This window comes from Pistacia vera, unplaced genomic scaffold (assembly GCF_008641045.1).
Source record: "Pistacia vera cultivar Batoury unplaced genomic scaffold, PisVer_v2 Contig713, whole genome shotgun sequence".
Taxonomy (NCBI): Eukaryota; Viridiplantae; Streptophyta; class Magnoliopsida; order Sapindales; family Anacardiaceae; genus Pistacia; species Pistacia vera.
Genome location: NW_022196572.1, coordinates 61383 through 81242, shown reverse-complemented (window position 1 = coordinate 81242; position 19860 = coordinate 61383). Strand labels below are relative to the sequence as shown.

At 34.5% G+C, this 19860-nt stretch overlaps 2 protein-coding genes across 2 annotated transcripts; both read left to right on the top strand.

Annotated features, from left to right (window-relative positions):
• The first annotated feature begins 7684 nt into the window (after positions 1-7684).
• LOC116114550 lies at positions 7685-15004 on the top strand. The gene is made up of 8 exons (XM_031400695.1): positions 7685-7950; positions 8034-8107; positions 8185-8250; positions 8446-8688; positions 10507-10563; positions 10717-10878; positions 13062-13151; positions 14746-15004. Exons 1-8 carry the CDS (start codon positions 7685-7687, stop codon positions 14940-14942), a joined length of 1155 nt encoding a protein of 384 aa, XP_031256555.1. The 3' UTR covers positions 14943-15004.
• A 3282-nt stretch (positions 15005-18286) lies between these two features.
• On the top strand, positions 18287-18956 carry LOC116114548 (F-box protein At3g07870-like). The gene is made up of 2 exons (XM_031400694.1): positions 18287-18461; positions 18583-18956. Exons 1-2 carry the CDS (start codon positions 18287-18289, stop codon positions 18954-18956), a joined length of 549 nt encoding a protein of 182 aa, XP_031256554.1.
• Positions 18957-19860: the final 904 nt, after the last annotated feature.

The window sequence follows — 19860 nt, the reverse complement described above, 5'->3', positions numbered from 1 at the left end:
GAGTTGATATTGATAATATGCAACAATTATGCTGACAGGGGTCACTGGAGTTTACTGATTTTGTGCAACTTTGGTGGAGATGTAAACTTGGAAATTAAAACTTGATGCATGGTGCTGCTTGATTCGCTTGGATTAGAAAACGGAAAGACGCTGCAACCTCTGATTCGACGGTAAACTTTGATTATTTCACAATTATTTGCAAGCACATTAAAGCACATGATGAAATTTTATTGTTGGAGATGTGGTACTGGGATGGGTTTCAAATTTTCCAAGCTTAATTATGCAGGTTTGTGAGGGATATTTATGAATCAGGAACAATGCCCCAGCATCTAGCATTGGTTGACAAATTGCCTTTGCTAGTGCCTAAGGTGATAAAACAACATATTGTGTTGGTTGATGGTAATTAGTGGTTGATATGTTCAGTATTTCATGTATTTGTTGTGACCGATAAATGCACTCACCAGGTCCCTCAACAACGGAACTAGATGGATTGCGGATATTTCGTACTGTATTATATAATGAAGTTTGTGGAAGCTGCCCCAGAAGATTTTTCAATCAATGACGGGTATCCTTACTTTGTAAGTACTGCATTCTTTTAATTGATCAGGTTGATTTGTTTATTCTCTATTCAATTATAATATGTGGGTTATTGTTGTTGATTTTTATTCTCCACAGATGACGCATGATTGGTTTACACAAGCTGAATTTATAGCCTTCTGTGACAAACTGTTGTGTGAAGTTCAGTAGCATAGCCTGCATTTTATTTATTTATGTATAATTATATTGTATTGAGTATTGTGTAATTAGTTGTTGTGGATGTAAAATGAATTTCATTTAAAAAATGGTGGTTAAGTTGTTCACTGTTGCAAAGTGCAAAATTATGTAATATTATTGGTTCACAGGTTTAAAGAGCATCATTATTTAGCTTCTAGTTAATTTATTGGAACATTACTTGGATTCAGCATAATGTAAATACACAAGTACTCCGAAATATGTGATATGACAAATGCACCAATAATTCTCACAATTTTCACACATAGTTTCGGCCCAGGATAAGTGGAAAAAGTTAACAAATTTCCTCAAATATGCAAACTTGTTTCTAAATTCCAGCCATGGTGTAAACCAAAAAAAAAAAGTTAATTTTTCTATTGCCTTGAAAAAAAAAAAAAAAAATTGGTTTCAATTGAATTAAAGTAGAAATAAACATGTACGAATTATAATTTGTGATAATACAAAAATCAGAGTTTTAGATAGAGTTTTAAATTCGGAGATGCCAACTATATTTGTTGCAATACCAGGATAAGGTGTTGAATGTATACCCAACAGAAAATACAATAGGTTTTTTTTGGAGTTTCAATAGTCTGTGTAAATTTGTCAATAAATAACTTAACAATAAAATACTTGGCTAAAATACAAGAAAAAATATTTTGTTAATTGATAATTTCTTTTATTAACCAAACACGTTAATTGTTTACACCTAATAATCATCTAAAGGGCATTTTAGTAAAATGTAATCAAGACATCTGCTATTACAACAAACCAAACAGATTAATTAGTAATACAAGTAATCATTGCAAGGACATTCTAGTAAAAGGGTATTTAAGAACATCTGTTATTACTGTCAACTAAGCACATTAATTATTAATACATCCCAATTGAACCAAGCACAATAATAATTTAAACCCGGTAATCTACAATGTAATCTTTCTTTCCAGTAATCTTATTACTAAGATAAAAAAATATTATATGATCCAAACGTCTTCAAATTGTTGAAAAAGATACTTGCCCTTGGCCTAACATAACAGTAAAAAATATACGTTAAATAATTTATTGATGTCTTCTTCTGAACTTTTTCTTTTGCTGGTAAAGAGTTGTGAGTTGAAAAGGTGTAAACTTTTAAATATCTGCAAATAACACCCACAAAAGATCTTATAAAAAACTGCAAAAAACACCTCATAGCCCTTATAAAAAATGCAAAAGATCTTATAAAATATGCAAACTGCACTGCATTTGCAAACTACAGCATTTGCAAATGCAGTTTGTAAAGTGTAGACTGTAGTGCAGTTTGCATCTGCAAACTCAAATTAAATATTTTAATTTCCTATTTATTCTTGGTAATGAAGGGTCTAAAAATAAGATATAACAAGCCATAGAGATAGCATGTCAAATTTAAGTTTAGACTCAGACTATAATGGACCATCAAAAAGGGAAAGGAAATTTATATTTCATTTTCCAGTCAGGAAAATAGAAAGCCCCAAAACTACTGTCACAATAGCCTCAAGCCTCGGCCTCAAATATACTTGGCCAACTAAAATTTCACAACCTCACAAGCATCCCTTGATTTTGCACCTTTCGTAAAAGAAAGAAATGGACAAAGAATATACTCAAACATATACACACGATACTTTTTTCTATTCTTCTAGCTTCATTCTCTACCAATCAAACAAATAATCATATTACATTGGTGAACAACCACACCCTACTATGATTAAAACACATAGTAGAAGACCAACAACACGCAGTAGCTTCGTCAAAAAACGACATGCCACCCATCCCCAAATTAGAATAACAAGATAAAATCAACAGAACCCACAATCTATTACAAACTCAAATTAAAATAAAAGAGGAAAAAAAGTGGGAAAAATACTTGAAGCGGGAAACTTAGAGTCATGGAGGCGATGACGGTAGTTGATTAGTGTTTATGGAGGCCGGAATTGGCGAAGATGCAATGACAATAGTAGATTACGGTTTGTAGAGGCCGGAATCTACGAAGAGGTGATGACGGATTGACAGAAGACAGTAGCAGATTAGGGATTTAGGGTTGATTGTGTTTGTGACTATGTGTAGGCTGTAGCTGCGTTTTGTGGGCAAAAATTCGGTTTATAAATGAAGGGCAATTTTGTAATTATAACAATATAACCAAGACAATTTTGTAATTATTGAAGGACAAAGGTGTGCTTGTTGGACTATTTTGAGTAGGATTTTTGAAAAAAGTTGAGTTGAGTTATTATCCAAATGACTCTTTATATGACCTAAATTTTTTATTATAAAGAGTTTATCCATAGAAATAAGAGTCGAACAGACTTTTTATTCTTTAAATGTAAATTAAAGAGTGAGTTTAGCTCTCCACATTTAGAGAGTTAAATTTTACTCTCTATCATAATTTTAAATAATAAATTGTAAGTTCTATGTATTTTATTTATGATTTATTTCTCTTATTAAGTTTTCTTCTTGAAAAAACATATTCTCTCTCCTAAATTTAAAGAGTCCATTAGATTTGAATAAAAATTTTGCTCTTTATATTTAAAAATCAATGAATATGCTCTTTATTTATATAAAATATCTTATTTAAAATAAAGAGCATCATTGGAGATAGAACATCTCCAAATAACCTTTTATATGACTCAAACTTTTTATTATAAAGAGTTTATATATAAAAACAAGAGTCTAACAGACTCTTTATCTTTAATATATAAATTAGAGATTGAGTTTGACCCTCCACATTTAGAGAGTCAAATTTTACTCTTTATCTTAATTTTAATTAATAAATTACAAGTTTCTATACATTTTATTTATTAATTCTCTTTTTCATTAAGTCTCTTTCTTAAAAATAAAGAGTATTTTTATTAAATTTAAAGAGTATATTAAACTTAAATAAAAATTAAGTTTTTTATATTTTAAAACTAACAAGATATTGTTTATTTATATCAAATTTTTTTTTTCTCAATTTAAAGACACGGAGTGGATGATTGACTTTGAATTTAATGGGAAATTGCCAGCGGAGCAGGTGAGGTGAGGTAAGAGCAAGACGGTTTCTCTGTTGATTGTTAGTTGTTGTTTCATGTTTGCCAAAAAAAACCTATTCGTGCGTTGAATATAACTAAAATCTGAAAGGCGTGGCGGCCTAGCGGGTGCTTTAAATAATTGCCTCCACATGCACGCCTTATTAGATCCCCCCATCTGGAGTCCCTGTTAATCAACTAAGTTTTTAAAAAAAATGTGTAATTTGTATCCTAAATTGTAATATTATTACTGGTATTTTAACATTTATTTTAATTTTGAATTTATCTTTAAAACTTATTTTTAATAGTCTTTCGAAAAGTACTCCCTATGCAAATGTCCTTTTCCTGAAAATATGTATATCATCAGGGACCACGTTTATAGCAAAATTTGGTTGAAAGAGAAATTGAAATGAGCAATGGACGACAGGGAAAGCTTCAACCATGCAAGAAAACGTTTTTTTAATTTATTCCAAAGAAGTGGATAACGAGTAATCAATATTTCTTATTTCAATAAGAAATTAATTTTTGTAAAATTATTCTGTTGACGGATATATACTTAAACTCTAAATTAATGCATAGTTGAAATAGATTTTAGATAATTAATTATTCCAACATTATTCCAACATATATATAATTATTTTTATTAAAAACTGTTCAAAAATAAACTATTTTATACCAATACTATTTAAAAAAATAAAAATATATTTGAAATTGTAATATAATTCTTATTTATTATCGCGTGGAAGTTAGTACTTATAAGCTAATTTGAGTTTGTAAGCATTTAAAATTTAATTAGTTGCATATTTAGTTAAAATACTTATAAGTAATTGATAAGTAGTTGACATATATGGGAAAACGTGACTTATACGTATATTTTATTATTAAAATAACTAAAAATGGTACATTGTTAAAAATAAGGGTACAAAGTGAAATTTTAAAATTAAAAAGAGGCAATATGATAATATATTTAGTCAAAGTAGCTTATAAGTAATAAGCGAGTGGTCTAACAAAAAACAATACTAACGTGAGTTATATGATAGGATTTAAGTGTTTTTATTTAGAACTTGTTTGACTGAGTTTATGAAAATTAGCTTATAAGCATTTAAAATTTAAGCAGTTACGTATTTGGTTATCATATTATAAATTCTAACAATGCACTAATAACTCTCCAACACAAGAGAATTTATGATATTTTTGAAAAAAAAAATTATTTAATTCAACGTTAGGGGTCAAGACCAAAAACGCAGAAAAGAAATTGAATCTCAGTTAATTTTATAATTTTTATTCTAGAATTTATTTATTTTCTCTTGTGAGATCATTTAGTGTTAACTCATCCATTTAATTCAGAAAATATCAGGGGTGGGATAAAAAATCCGAAAACCGAACTAAACCAAAAATTAGGTTTTTTTACAAATCGGTTCGGTTTTCGGTTTGAAAAAAAATTCAAACCGGTTTTTAAACCGGCTTAACCCTAAATATAAAAGCAAATTTTTTTTTTTTAATCCTCAGTCCTCACGCAGTCACGCTACTCCATCCACATTCATCTTTCTCTGCCTTCATTCTCCAAATCTGAAAATTTCAAATCTCTACACTTCCACTTCGTTAATCGTCTGTTCGTCACTTCCAAAGTCCTAGACTCCAATTCGCCGGCAGTTCCAGTCTTCCACACTGTGACTCCATCCACAGTTCTTCAGTTTCCCACCGTGAGCTACTGAGCAGAGCTGACTCCATCCATTGTCCAGTCACCGTGAGCTACTCCATCCACACCGTGAGCTACGTTCGTCGTTCGCCAGCACCTAACACTCCAGCAGAGTCCACCGTGAGGCATGAGCAGACCCACCGTGAGGCGTGAGCAGACCCACCCTGAAGAGACTCCACCATGAGGCGTGAGCAGACCCACTTTGAGGCTTGAGCAGACCCACCCTGAAGAGACTCCATCGTGACGCGTGAGCAGACGCACTGTGAGGCTTGAGCAGACCCACCCTAAAGAGACTCCACCGTGAGGCGTGAGCAGACCCACCGTGAGCACTGAGCAGACTCTTGATTAGAACTTTGTTTGTTTTGTTGAACTCTGTGATTTGAAGACAGTTTGTGTTCAAAATTAACTATGTTTTAATTGTTTATTTGTGTGGATTTGTTAGATTGGAGAAAGAATATATATTTGAAAATGTTTTAATTTGATAGCGATAAGTTGAACTCTGTGATTTGAAGACAGTTTGTGTTCAAAATTAACTATGTTTTAATTGTTTATTTGTGCGGATTTGTTAGATTGGAGAAAGAATATATATTTGAAAATGTTTTAGTTTGATAGCGATAAGTTGAACTCTGAACTCTGTGAGTTGAAGACAGTTTGTGTTCAAAATTTGCTGTTTTAATTGTTTAAGGACTTAAATGAAACATTGAAGAATTTTAAGGATTAAAGGGTAATTTGAAAACTGGTTAACCGGTAACCGAACCGAAAATTTGGTTCGGTTTACATTCGGTTTTTAACCGAAACCGGTCCGGTTTTCAGTTTGGATTTTCTCCAAACCGAAAAATCGGTTTGGTTTTTGGTTTGGATAAACCGGTTCGGTTAACCGGTTTATCCCACCCCTAGAAAATATAAAATCCACCGCCTAAGTTAATGATTTAGCATCAAAATCATTACAAAATTAATTTATTAAAAAAATGTCACAATCGAATAAGCATTATTCATTTTTAAGATAAAGTGGAGAATATAAATAGGGAAAAATGAACATAGAAATTAAAGGACAAATACTAATACAAATTAATATTTATAACATAATTAGAAGACTTAAATTTTTTAAAATAAATAAAATAGTAATTAGGAAGGATTGTTACATCAGTTTAATGATTGAATTGCTAAGATTATGAGATAAGTAACTAAAGTTAATTAAGGGTCTTGAAAAATTTTAAATAATAAAGTATGTTAAGGGACTGTAACAAAGAAAATATGGGATGGGTACTGATTGAATTTTATTATGAATTCATCCCGAAAGTGACTTACTCTCTAATTTACTCTAATTCAGTAACTCAATTAATTATATTTATTTCCTTAACATATATAATTAGATGCAATTAGATTCTAATTAAAACGAGAATACATAAATTACATACAAAATAACATAATATCACGTCATTATAATTTTATCAATTTTTAAAATCATCCCCAAACATAAGTTTTTTCCCTACTTTGGTCCTATTCTATACCTATCATTTTCAAAATATACATTTGTTTTCATATTCTAAAAATACTATTATATTTTATTCAATTATTTTTAAACCCTCTAAGTTTGATAATTTAACTAAACATCTATGAAAAAAAATTTAAAAATTGACAAAAACACCTCTACTTACCTACATTTGCCAGATTCTAGCTACCATCGCTATCGGAAGGCCGGAATTTGGTATAATGGCACACAACCAGCTAGATCTGGTCGGTAGCGCGCCGCTATAGCATTTTCTGGCTAGATCCACCGTAGATATGGCTTGAAAAGGCTAGATCAACGACTAGATCTTTGGCCGTAGCTAGTTGTCAACGACGGCCATATCTTTGGCCATCATTGACGACCAAACGCTGCTAGATCTGACCATCAATCTAGCATTTTTCGGCTAGATTCACAATGGATTTGGTTGGAAAAGGCCATCTCGGCACACGACTAGCCAGATCCAGCCGATCATGTGCCGATACGGTGACTCCGACCACCCTCCAGTGGTGGTGGCTAGCTGCTGGTATTTAATGGGTGAGTGGGGGTGTTTTTATAATTTTTAGTGTTTTTATTACAGGGGTCTTTTGTAAATTAACAAACTTAAGGGGGTGCTTTTAATTTTTAAAATCTATCTGGTTAATGCCAAAATACTACTGGATTCCAATAATCGTGAACAAAAATTTAAGCAAAGCAATGGAAAATCCAACAGCAGACGGAGAAGAAGCCCAAAGTAGCTGCAACTGGAGCGAGGCAGTGGAAGATCTGGTCGCAACAGAAGAGACAGAAGCCGCCATTTCTCTCCTCGAAACTACCGTTTCGAAACTTGAAAACCAAGAATCAACCAACGAACCAGTCAATCTTCAGTTAGCTTCTGCTCTCACTAACTTGGCCAATCTCTACTCCTCCAAAGGTTTCTCTCTTAAATCCGATGAGCTACTCGCTCGTGCTTTTCAAATTCGGTAAGCTGTGCTTGTTTTCTGTCTCCTTTTAGCTTATTTGTTATCTGGGTTGTTGATATTTATTTTATTTTTATTTCTTTTAGTGATGCGAAAGTTGTAAACAAGGATTTGAAGGACTCTTGGGAGGATTCTGCTCATAATAGGCCTTCAAATGATGGTAGTTTGTACATTTCATTTCTGTCAGTTTGAACGCAAAAATCGTACATTTAGAATTAACTTGGATGGTTTGTTTAGGGAATTTTGAGAAATCAGCAAAATCAGTTGATAAAGATTTGCCTCAAGATGAGTATGCAGAAGACGGTGAGTGTCAGTCGATATGGTTTCAGTTTTTGGTTGAATAAATCGCTTGCCTTGGTATGTAATTGCGAACTACATCTGCTTATTGATTTTGATTCAGCTTAGTTGGTCATGGCTTTATAGTGGTGCTAATGTGGAGTTGTTTCGGAATTTATATGAGGATGATTATGAATTAGACTGTGGTGTGGATAACTACAGATTGGGAAGCTATTGCTGATCGTGCGCCTGGTGAATTACTATCCTCCCAGTGCTTACCTGAAGTATCAAATCTTTCATTGGAAGATACAAAAGTTCAAGCCCCTAAGCGGCGTGGAAGGGGAACATTCTCTTATGAAAAGAATGAACTGTATAGTGATCGGCAATATGATAAATCTATTGTTGAAGACACAGGGGATGAAGGTGTGAGCCTTACTTCTGAAAGGAATCCAGATTTAAAACATAGTAAGTCATGCTTTACCACGGTTCAATGCAATCTATTGTGCTTATTGATATGTTTATTATATTACTAACCATCTAGTCTTGGTGGTTTTTGATCTTGGTGCAAAATGCTAGTGCTATATAAGACTGAAATGTCAGCTAATCGGAATATAAAAGTGGTGGTACTCTATATGTCAAATTCTTTCTCTACAATTCCTGCTTTTTTTTTTTTTTTTTTTTTTCAGCTAGCTCCTGAAAATGATGTGGGGATAGAAAAGCTAGCTTAAGGAATAGGAATAGATGAACCAAATTTATAGAGTTTGTTCATCTATTTTCAAATATGAGTTGAAGTTTTATGCAATTTCCCTTTCACAAAGACAATGTAATTTGCAAGAGATTAATCCTCTATCGTGTTCTCAAATTCTTTAACAATTTTTGCGCACAAAAATGCTGTTTTCATAGTTGCTATGATTAGAAGATTCAAGTACTGGATGAATGAATCTATGGATCAAATAGTAGCTTCTGATTTCCTTGATATGATTCATAGATTACAAATATGTTTTGAGAATTTGGAGATAGTATTGCAACAGAAATCCTGAAAGAACTCTCTCGTTTTGTAGTATCTTGAGGATAATTTTTATCAACCAAACAGTAATTAGTTATTATTGTTAAATGACCTATCTTGCGAGTGTTTCCACTATTATATCTTTATAAATGAGTGGTATAATAAATCTATGGTGTTAGACTATTAGGAAATATTATGATTAGAGATCTAAAGTTTTCGATACTGAAATGTACCTATGATCAGTAGCTTTTAACTTTCCTTATTGTCTCTTAGTTAACTAAGGCGTCATAGCTTCTTTTTCTTCGCTTTTTGGGCTACACATATGCTTGATAGTTTGCAGCTCTTCTTTGGAAATCTCTTTTAAGGCTTAAACAGTGTATATATCTTCATATAGGCAGTTGCTTCTTTTGCCTTTCAGCTGAGGATAGTTTTTCCCTTGTGTGATTCTTGCTGAAGGGAGGAGTGGCTTTCTTCTATATGGTTATTTTCTATATCCTTTACAGCCCAAGTGCATACTATGTCATAATATTCTTTTCCAAAATTGTAGGGGCATTGCCCCAACTAACATCAGCATCTGATTTAGGGCATCCTTTCCATAATATTATATAGGTTGTAAACATCTATGCCTTGTTTGGTGTGTAGAATTGGTTTTGATAAGATATGGTAGGATTTGATTATAAATAGTATTGTCTCATATTTGGTCAAATGTAATTAAATTAGCTAATAATGTTGTAAAAAAGAAAAAAAAAAAAAAAAAAACTTGATTTGTATGATGTTTTTATCAGTTAAAGAAAATGTTCTTAAAATTTCTATATAATGGAACAAAAAAATAAAAATCAAATAAAAGAGTAGCAAATCAGTTTAAAAAAGAAGGTATTACTTGGAACTTGGGAGTAAGCAAATCCTGTGGGTTTGATTCAAGATGTTTGGTTCGTTGGGTTGGAGATTGCATGTTCCTATCTCTTGTTTGGCATGGTTAACATACATAGAGCAAATTATGTGGGCCCACCTTTCAATTTCATTTACATGCCATTTATTGTACTTTCAAACCCATGGGATTTGCTTACTCCCAAGTATTTAATGAATTTAAGAATGTTTATCTGCTTATTTTCTCAATTAACAAAAGGGTAAGACAAATTACTTCTATTTTTCTTACATCATTCAGTAACCAAACATATTCTACAATACAATCTCATTTTACTCCAAAAATAGGAATATAATATATATAAAACAAATATATCAATCTTATATCTAATCTGATCCTGCGGATCAAACAGGATTGACAGGGATAATAAATCCCTTGTACGTTGGACTGTATGGTGCCAAACAAGAGGGTATATATTATAGTTCCATGCAACGTTCAATTTCATGAATAATTCCATCAACTAATCTTCAAAACTGGAATAATTGATGCTGTACTATTAATGTGGATTTCGGATTTTACCTTCTTGTTTTATATTCTGAAGATGGTTTTATTGTGATTTCAGCTAAATATGGTACGCGCCATGTTCTTGTTCTGGCTGACTTTTCACCTAGTACTAGGACGACAGATCTAGAAAAGCTTTTGGAGGAATTCAGAGATCGTGGATTTGTTATTCGCTGGGTCAATGATACAATTGCGCTTGCAGTATTTTGTACACCGTCAGTAGGTAATTATATTTAACTAGCTTGATCAGTCTTTTGATGCCAAATTATGGTTTAACTATTGTGGAGTTATCATAAGCCAAATTTGCATAGAATTTTTTATTTAGGTACTAAAGTGCCAATTAAAAACTAAATAAACTGCAAGCTATTGGTGACTTGATTTCAAAATCATTGAACCTTTTTAAAATTTGGACAAGGGCCAATGCATTAAAACCTTAGTACTAATTATAGAATTACTTTGAACTAGCAACAAAATTCTATAGTCAATACTTGCCTCACTCCCTCAAATGTGGAAGAGGCTGGGGTTCAGCTTGTGGGTGGAAAAGTCTTGAGCATTGTGGTAGCTAAAATTATCATTTGATGAAAGAATAGCAGTTAATATATGATAAAAGATAATTTTGCATACAACTATACATCATGAAATTAATGCTTAAATTTCCAAATTTCCATTTCATGATTGAGCTGCATATTGTTGCTTAGATGGACCAATGCCTGTGTTAGAGCTTAATCATCAATGCCCTTACCTGTTTGTGTAAGCATTTGATTGTGTTGTTTGCTTACACCAACCTATGAGCTTAAAAGCTTATGTGTAGTGTTACTTGACAGCCAACTAGACCCAAATTCAATGATGCTAGTATGGGCCTAAGCTGTGACCAGACAAATGTTTGAAATGTTAGATTGAGCCGATCTCCATATGCAATTCAAGCTTTAAGGCATGTCCAATCCTGCAGAATTTTTTTTGTGTTTAAGCTTTTGCCCCAAGTTTACTTTTAGGGTGCTAGTGGACATTCTAACTTAGTTGGCTTCTGTAACAAAGTTAATTTCACTTTATTGGTCTTTTTCCTAGAGCTACATGTTTAATTATTGGAATAGTTTTTTAACTTCAATACTTAAGTTGTTTAATTGGTTCTTGGACTTTCAATACGGATTAACTATTTAGTTAGTGGAACATTCATGGCATAAGCAAGTTGAGTTTATTAATAGTGGGCAAATATAGATCCCACCTCTTTATTTTACATATGAGACTCCTAATAAGTTATAATCTTTGCAAAATAATAGTGGGGATATTTCTGTCTTTAATTCTTCCTGCTCCATCTATGAAGCAACTCATCCAAGATGAATGCTTGAAAGTTGCAGGTACTATGAGTGCTTGAAGGCCTAGCTCTTGAATTATACAATGGTGATTTACCTCTTAGACTAGTCTTCTAAGTTATCCATGTATTGACTGCACAGTGCTTCCTCTAACTTCCGGTCCTGATGAACTCAGAGGAGATTATATTGTCATTTGTCTCCTGGATCATGTCTTGGTTAACATGCTTCTTTGTTTGGGAGGAGATTCTGAGACTGTAATTTATGAAGGGTTGAGATTTGGCATTTATCTTGTGGAGCAACAGTTTGAAATAAGTGAAACCTGGCATCTTTTATGTCTTCCAATCTGAATAATGATTTGCCAGAGGCAGTGTCCAAGATGAGGTTCTTACAAATGATCTTATGATAGTAATAAAATGGTTCTTGGTAGTATGAGGTAGAAGTAACCATCTAGAAATGGATCAAATTTGTATGTCTGGCTAGCTTTGGTAGAAAGAATTAATAAGCAAATGTGTTATGTTTTTTTGTATTTACTTTGACTTTCAGAGGACTGCATTGAAGTCTGTATCTTTAACTTAGAGAACCAGAGGCTTGGTATTAAGAATTTAGTTAAATTTTGGATGCCTGATGCTGTCACTTTTATGTCAGAAAATGCGTGATGACATATGTATGGGTTGAAGGCAGCACTTTCCTTTGCTAGTTATTTAGAAGTATAATAATTGTGCCATGTGATTATGGAATTTTCATTAAGGATTGATGCTCTTCCAATACTACCTTTATCTTTCAAGTGTATGTGATCTTTCTTTGAGATCAATCAGCCGAGGCATCAAAATCTTCATCTGACTTCAAATAGGGTGACAAGTGTATTGAGATGATTGGTCTTATTATTGTGATTTTTCTTGTCTGCAGCCATGTCTTGTGATTTACGGACCAGTAAATTATTTGTTGTACTGGTGTGCTAGTGCCTTGCTTATGAATAATGCTTTTCATTTGCTTTCGAAAGAGTTGGGATTTATAGTGGCATCATTGTTGTTTATTGTAAGATTTTATGTTCTGCTCAAATTTGAAGCTTAGCCCATTAACAATCTGAATGCTGCAGCACTTGAGGTGCGGAACCGCATTAAATGTCCATTCACTGTGCGTATACTTGATGAGGACGACTTCCTTTTAAGCTCAATTTCTACAAAAGGTAAATTTTATAGGCTTCTTCTTTTTCTTCAGAATTCTTAAAACTCTTCCAGGTACAAGCTTAGGTAGGGTATGAGGCCTGGATAAACTGTCAATTCCTCCATGAAATGTGACACAACTCATATAAAATGCTAGTAATTACGATAAGCTAAATGGATATCAAATATAGCTCCATTGCTTGTTGATCTGATATAGCTATTAATTTTTTTTCAGTGAAGCACGTAAGGAGCTTAAGAAACAATACAGAATACAGAATATTGTTCCCACCAAACATATTTTATATATCCACTTAAAATGCCACATGTAAAAATTGAACAAATTGATTTTTTTTTCCACCATTGCTTGTTCAGCCATTTAGTCATTGTTTCTAATGAAAATTATTTGATTAAATGGAAGCTATTGGGATTTAGCAGTCAATTTCTTTGACACCAGATTTCTTGAGTCATTTCCTTTCTTTTGCAGTCTAGTGTTGCCCCGAGTTAGGCCATTGGTCTTCTATTGAAATATTGTCTGAGGCGTAGGTGTACTATATTTTATCTCTATTTTGTTTGTTGTTATTGACCATTCTCACCCTTATAAATAATGGTAAATAAATTACAAATCTACCAGTCTCTACTGGTAGTCTAAACCGCACCTCCTTTATTTTCATTTTAGGCTTCTACATGTTCCTCTTTGCTTAACTTCATCGGCTTGAAATAGTGTTTCCATATATTTTGACTTTTACTCTGCTTATCTCTGTATATAGATGGATGACCCTTTTGAAAGAAATTGTTGAGAACATAATATCCATGTCCATTGGTGCGACACATACACAAGTCTGCAGCTAGGAGCCATTCCTCTAGAGTTTGTTCCTTTCCAAATTTCTGCTGCTGGTGCTCTCTTGTCAGTGCTAATTTATATCTATAAATAAGCATCTAGGTTTCATAAACTCAATAACCAGTGTTTGTATACTGGCATTTTCTTAGAACTCTGGATTCGGACTAAGGTGTCAATTCCGGTTGCTGTCTTATCCCGAGTGATTAGAAAAATTTGACCATCCCCTTATTCCGGAATAATAATTATCACGAACCATACCATATATGTGACTGGCAGGTGCCCCAAAGGATGTGGCTGCTTTTGGGCTTTTGGCCCATAACCCTCATAAGCAGAGGCATATCCCTCCTCTTGAGAAAATAGCTGGCTGTATACAAGCATTTCTGATGGAGAAATGCTAGCCTTATTCACTTCTTTTACTCACTTTTCTTACTCACACAATGATTTGACAGGCATGTGACCGCATGTGACTGCAAACTATGGGATAGGAAGATAAGTGAGTAAGAGAAGTGAGTAAAAGAAGTGAGTAAGGCTAGCATTTCTCTTTCTGATGTGTCTCTTTACGGAGCAGTACTTGTTCTTTCTGCCACCACAAATAAATAAAATTATGATTTATGTATTTGCATTCTTGGAATTAATTTATTGTTTATTTCTTGCTGGCAAAATCAATTGAATGAACCATGCACCATATTCTTTTTAACTGGTCTCTGAATTATTATAAACGAAAAGGTATCTTGATTTTTGGTTTCAATATTTATCAATCTTGTATTGTTCATTTTCAGATCTGGAACCTCCTCGTCAAAGGCCTCAAACATCAGCAAGAACCGCCCAGAGGTTAATTGCTCAGGGAATGGGATTGAAGTTGCCTTCCAGTTTTGGGTCTAGAGAACTGAAAAACCAGGAAGAAGCCAGACGTAATCGCATACAGTCAAGGCAAAAATTGAGAGATGATGCCTGGGGTCCTGATGATGTAAACTAGGTTTTATAATTCCATTGCTTATAATAATTTTAGCTTTGACTAATTCTTCACTAATCCACAAGTTTTTCATCTTTGTATGAAAACAAGTCTTCAAAGAGCGGGAAACTTTTGTTGTATGATGATAGGCTCTGTCATGGTGCGGCAGCTGAATTTTCTGTTGCTTGCAGGCTGTAATTAACATTTTATATGGTGGTTCATACATATTGCAAAACTTTGTGATAGCCGTGGTCTATACTACAGTCTTATTTTAGTAATTTGCTACAGAAGTAATCTCACCTACCCTCTTGTACCAAAGAGGAAATGCTCTGAAACTAGTTTCGTGAATAATCAATAATGCCGATAGTAATACAGTGAGAATATCGATTATATGGGGTCATCCTTTGATACCAAGCATAAACTGTCCTTCGATGCTTGATATAGTGCTTGAGATGTTTTTATAATAATAATAAAAAATAACTCACATTTATCATTTAATCTCGTCGTTTCCAAGATTGCACTCGATTATTATTAACTAATGGGAAAATGTAGAATGTCTCTCGGTAATGCTTTAGCAAAATTGATCTGGATCCACGGACTAATCAGGAGCTTTAAAAGTAACAATCACAGTATATCTAACTATTGATTGGTCTGTAATACCAAAAATGGTAATCCAGATGTTTTCCAGACTTCCCGAGCATTAAAGCTAATGTAAAACCTCCAAGTTTCCGCACGCAAACGGTAGTGCAAATCATTATCAAATAGAATATATAATTGTTAAAAAATCATAAAGATATCTTTTCTTTTCACCCAAGTTTCTCACCCCACCTGAAATATACCATTTTATATCTCACAAATTGATCACCTTCATGCCTGAGTTCTAACCTTGTTTCAAAATGGAGAATCTTCCTCGCGAAGTAGCCTTTGAAATACTTTCAAGACTACCCATCGCAGACCTCCTGCATGTCAACTGCGTATGCAAATCTTGGCGTGCTTTAGCCCAAGACCCTCGTCTGCCTATTATATATTATACAAAAGCAAACACTAGAAATCCATGCCTTATCCTTCACTTTGACTGTCCAATTGAAAACAAGCTTTACTATGTGTTGTGTGCGATTTTTCCATCACCATGTAGAGAATGATAGTTGGAGAGGAACGATGTCAAACCGTCTCAAAACGTTGTCGATGAAATGGTGAGGGGGAATAGACACCCCACATCTCAAAAGGGTCTCAGAGATCGCCACCCATCTTGTGGGGAGATTCTTTTGAGAAAAGTTTCTCGGAACCCTCGAGTTGAGGCACATAAGTCTCTTTTATGTGCCTAAGATCCTTGACGTTAATCGAGGATTGTGGCTCCTTTAGCAGCTTGTGGACCAGAGATTGCCTTGATTGAGCCAACTCCACAGAAGCGTGATTGGATGAGCCCGCCGCATCAGGATCCGAGCTCCATGCGATGACCTCCTCAGAAACCTTGGGGATTATGCCCCCAAGGACAGCCGAGCTCGTAGGGGAATCGACATTGCAATCAATTATGTGGCTGTTGGACGAAAACATGACTATAGCTCACATCTGAGTACTTGAAACAGAAGCGAACATGTGTCAGAGCTTGAAAAACTCAGCGACCTATCCACACTTTACTTTTAGTTTAGGCACCCGAGATAGCTCGCGCTAGACATCAAACGCATGCGACCTACCAAGGATTCCGGCGACCGCCATGATAAACCCTCCTTAAACCTAAGATCGCTGGAGACACACTTAAAAACCCTAGTAAAGCCCTAAAAGAATAAATGTGGCCACAAGCAATGTCCACCCTTAGCCGCGAAAATCAAGAAAACAACTAAAGGAAGGGAAAAGAAACCTTACCAGAACGAGAGAATAGGATGAACTCATCAGAAAAAGTACTGTGAAGATGAAGAAGCAGCGACGGAATGAGCAAGAATATCTGAAAGTTTTTGCAAGATGAGTAAGCTTTCTGGTGAGTTCACCCGCTTTTATAGTGGTTTGCATGGGAGACGAAAGGGTGGGGCTTGATCATAGCCATTGATCTACAGTGAATCTCGACCCTCAATTTGTCAAGCAATCTCGGCCCTTGGACATGGCCACGTGTCAGCCATCCACAAGGGGCGATGAACCGTTAGACTGCTATAATCATAACCATCGCCGCACGTCGCCTCAACTCCGCGCGTGGACAGCTATAGTCGCCTATGCGCAATGAAATGTAACTGCCAAAGTTTGCCGCATTTAATGCGACATGACCGCTTGGAATTTACACAACTATCATTTCTTTTCAAATTTTGAGTTTGTCAAGAGTGACGCAGAAGAGAAAAGGTCCAAGTGTGGATGATGTCGATGGGGCATGAGTCCAATTCTCGAAGCTCGATTGAGTTTCCATCCAATGCCCTATCGATAATGTCGAGCTTGATATCAAATCGAGTAATAGTCTTCGAAGCTCGAAACGAGCATCAAACACTAGGGGACAGCTGTTGTGTGTGATTTTTCCATCAAACTCGAAGAGTTGTAAGGTAATAGCTTGATCCAGAATCAGTCCGACTCTATCAATTGTCTGACCCAACATAAGCTCGAGCTAGCACAAGCTAGTCGTGACCAATCCTTGCAGTCATTCAACCAACTCACAGATAAGTTTAGATCCCGGATATCTCGGGAAGGATTAGATTGAAAGCAATCTTTGCGCAATCACAGCGCTCAATCGCGAGAATATCGGAGTTGCATTTCAAACTTAATTGTAATCCTATTATTTTTGCTCTTTTCGTTATACAAACTCTGTATATAAACCTCCTTTAACGATGAGGAAGGGGTTAGAAATTTTTTCTAGGATTGTCATTGTAAGCTCTGACAGCAAATACAAAAACAGTGGACGTAGACTCAAGAGTCCATCTCGCAGAACCACTTTAAAAATCTCTTTGCCCTTTACTTTACTGCACTTTATTATTATTCACTACTGGTTATCTATAATCACGCACACATTAGTTTCGATCCCGTCAAGGTCGATTGGATCACTCCAGTTGGTACAAAATCTTGTATCAACACTATGTAAACATCGGCAACCGACCTGATGATCAATACACCACCAAGGTGCGAAGAATCGATTCGAGGCTCAAAACTATCATGTCCGAGTATGACGTGGCCGGGTTCCTGTAATGGATTGTTATGCTTATTTGACTCTCTTTATTTCAACCCTTAATTCTGTGCAACCCATTTATGGAAATTACATAGAATTACCTAAGGTGACTCTGACTCGGTCTTCGGGACAGGAGGTAGTCCTTGGATTTGGTTTCCATCCAACAACAAGGGGATATAAATTGGTGAGAATAGTTTATTGCGTTCATTTAAGGCGTGATTTTGTCTCTATGACTATAAGTAGGTACGTTAAATCAGACGTTCAGATTCTTACCCTTGGAACTGATGAATGGAGAAGTTTAGAATCTATTCAGTGGATGCTTGATCCTGGACCGTCTAAAGCCTTGTTAAATGGAGCTCTACATTGGGCGACAAAACGTTATGATGAGGATCAGCAGGTTCAAGGTATACAAATTATTTCGTTTGATCTAGCGTAGGAGATTTTTAGAGAGATTGAACGTCCTACTTGTGGTAGTCTGAGTTATTGTAGTTATAATGTGGTAGTTTTAGAAGAGTCTTTGCGCAGTTCATTGTTTGGGTAATAATAAAGGAATAGAGATATTTATGAACGAATACAATGTAAAGGACTCATGGATGAAAAAATATGTAATTGGGACATATGTGCCAAGTAGCCTACGTCAAGATATGCGCATGAACATGGACTCACAAATATGGAAGGAACGAAGGCTTGGTAAAGGAGGTAATCGAGTTATATGCATACTGAAGAATGGAGATATTTTGCTGCAGAGTGAGAATGGCGCTCTGGTTTCATATGACCCTGCTAGAGAGGAGTTTAAGGAGCTGCTGATTTCTGGGCTGCCAAAATGGTTTTGCACAATTGTTCATGTGGAAAGTCTTTTTCAAGTCGAGGCAAATCTTCAAAAAGAGAATACAGAATGATTGAGTTTATATATTAAAGAGTTTTATGTATAGTACTGTAACCTTCTGATCGATTAGTCGACCCGGCTTATAGTTTCACTAACAATTCAGGACATATTGATTTCTTACCAGCAAAATCGTTCATAAATCTAACCGCCATTACTGAACTTTCATTCTTTAATACGATATTCTTCGTATAAAGTCTAACATACCCCTAAACAAAAGAAATATGATTTCTTATTAAATTAAAATAAAATGATAATTATTCTGCCCAAGTTTCTTTTTTTTGATAGGATAATAAGGGCTAGATGTGGATTTTGACGGAATGGTTAATAAAAAAATTAAATAAAATTACTGTTTAATTAGTTTAATAATTTTCTAGTCTAAAAGTTAAATTTACCCTCTAGCTGTCAGTTTCACGCTAACGTCTCTTATGATGTTTTTGTTAGTGAAAATAAAGTTTGTTCTTGATTTAGTTAACCAAAACTTTAAGGACTAAAATGTAATTACTCCTAATCTATTTTGACAAACTTGACCCTTGTTTGTTACACTATTGATCATTATTATGTTATCTTATTTGGATTAAAAATAAGATATATGTTTGTTTACTTATTGGGCTACTCCAATATGAAAATTAATCTAACTCAAATAAGTTTTTTTTGTCTAAAAATGAAATGAGAGTAGGACTTTTTTTCAGATTATCAAACTCTATTCCACTGAAAACAATTTTCTTTCTCTCCTTCTCATTTTTCTCTCTTTCCAATCTGAAAATTAATCCACCCAATACCACCACTGCCTGCCAGCAACCACCGCCAGTCAACGAGGTCGAAACGGCGCATGACCGGCCAAATTTGGCCGTTGACGACTAGAGATCTAGTTATTGACTGCCCAGATATTGCGGAAATGACCAAATCAACATCAATCT

What these genes read in the sequence shown, in the direction of transcription:
- LOC116114548 (XM_031400694.1), top strand. Translation starts at nt 18,287, where the DNA reads ATGACTATAAGTAGGTACGTTAAATCAGACGTTCAGATTCTTACCCTT. An exon ending in TGAGGATCAGCAGGTTCAAG is followed by an intron (nt 18,462 to 18,582) that starts GTATACAAATTA and finishes GTCTTTGCGCAG; the next exon opens with TTCATTGTTTGGGTAATAAT.
- LOC116114550 (XM_031400695.1), top strand. Translation starts at nt 7,685, where the DNA reads ATGGAAAATCCAACAGCAGACGGAGAAGAAGCCCAAAGTAGCTGCAAC. An exon ending in TAATAGGCCTTCAAATGATG is followed by an intron (nt 8,108 to 8,184) that starts GTAGTTTGTACA and finishes TGGTTTGTTTAG; the next exon opens with GGAATTTTGAGAAATCAGCA. An exon ending in ATTTTGTACACCGTCAGTAG is followed by an intron (nt 10,879 to 13,061) that starts GTAATTATATTT and finishes TGAATGCTGCAG; the next exon opens with CACTTGAGGTGCGGAACCGC.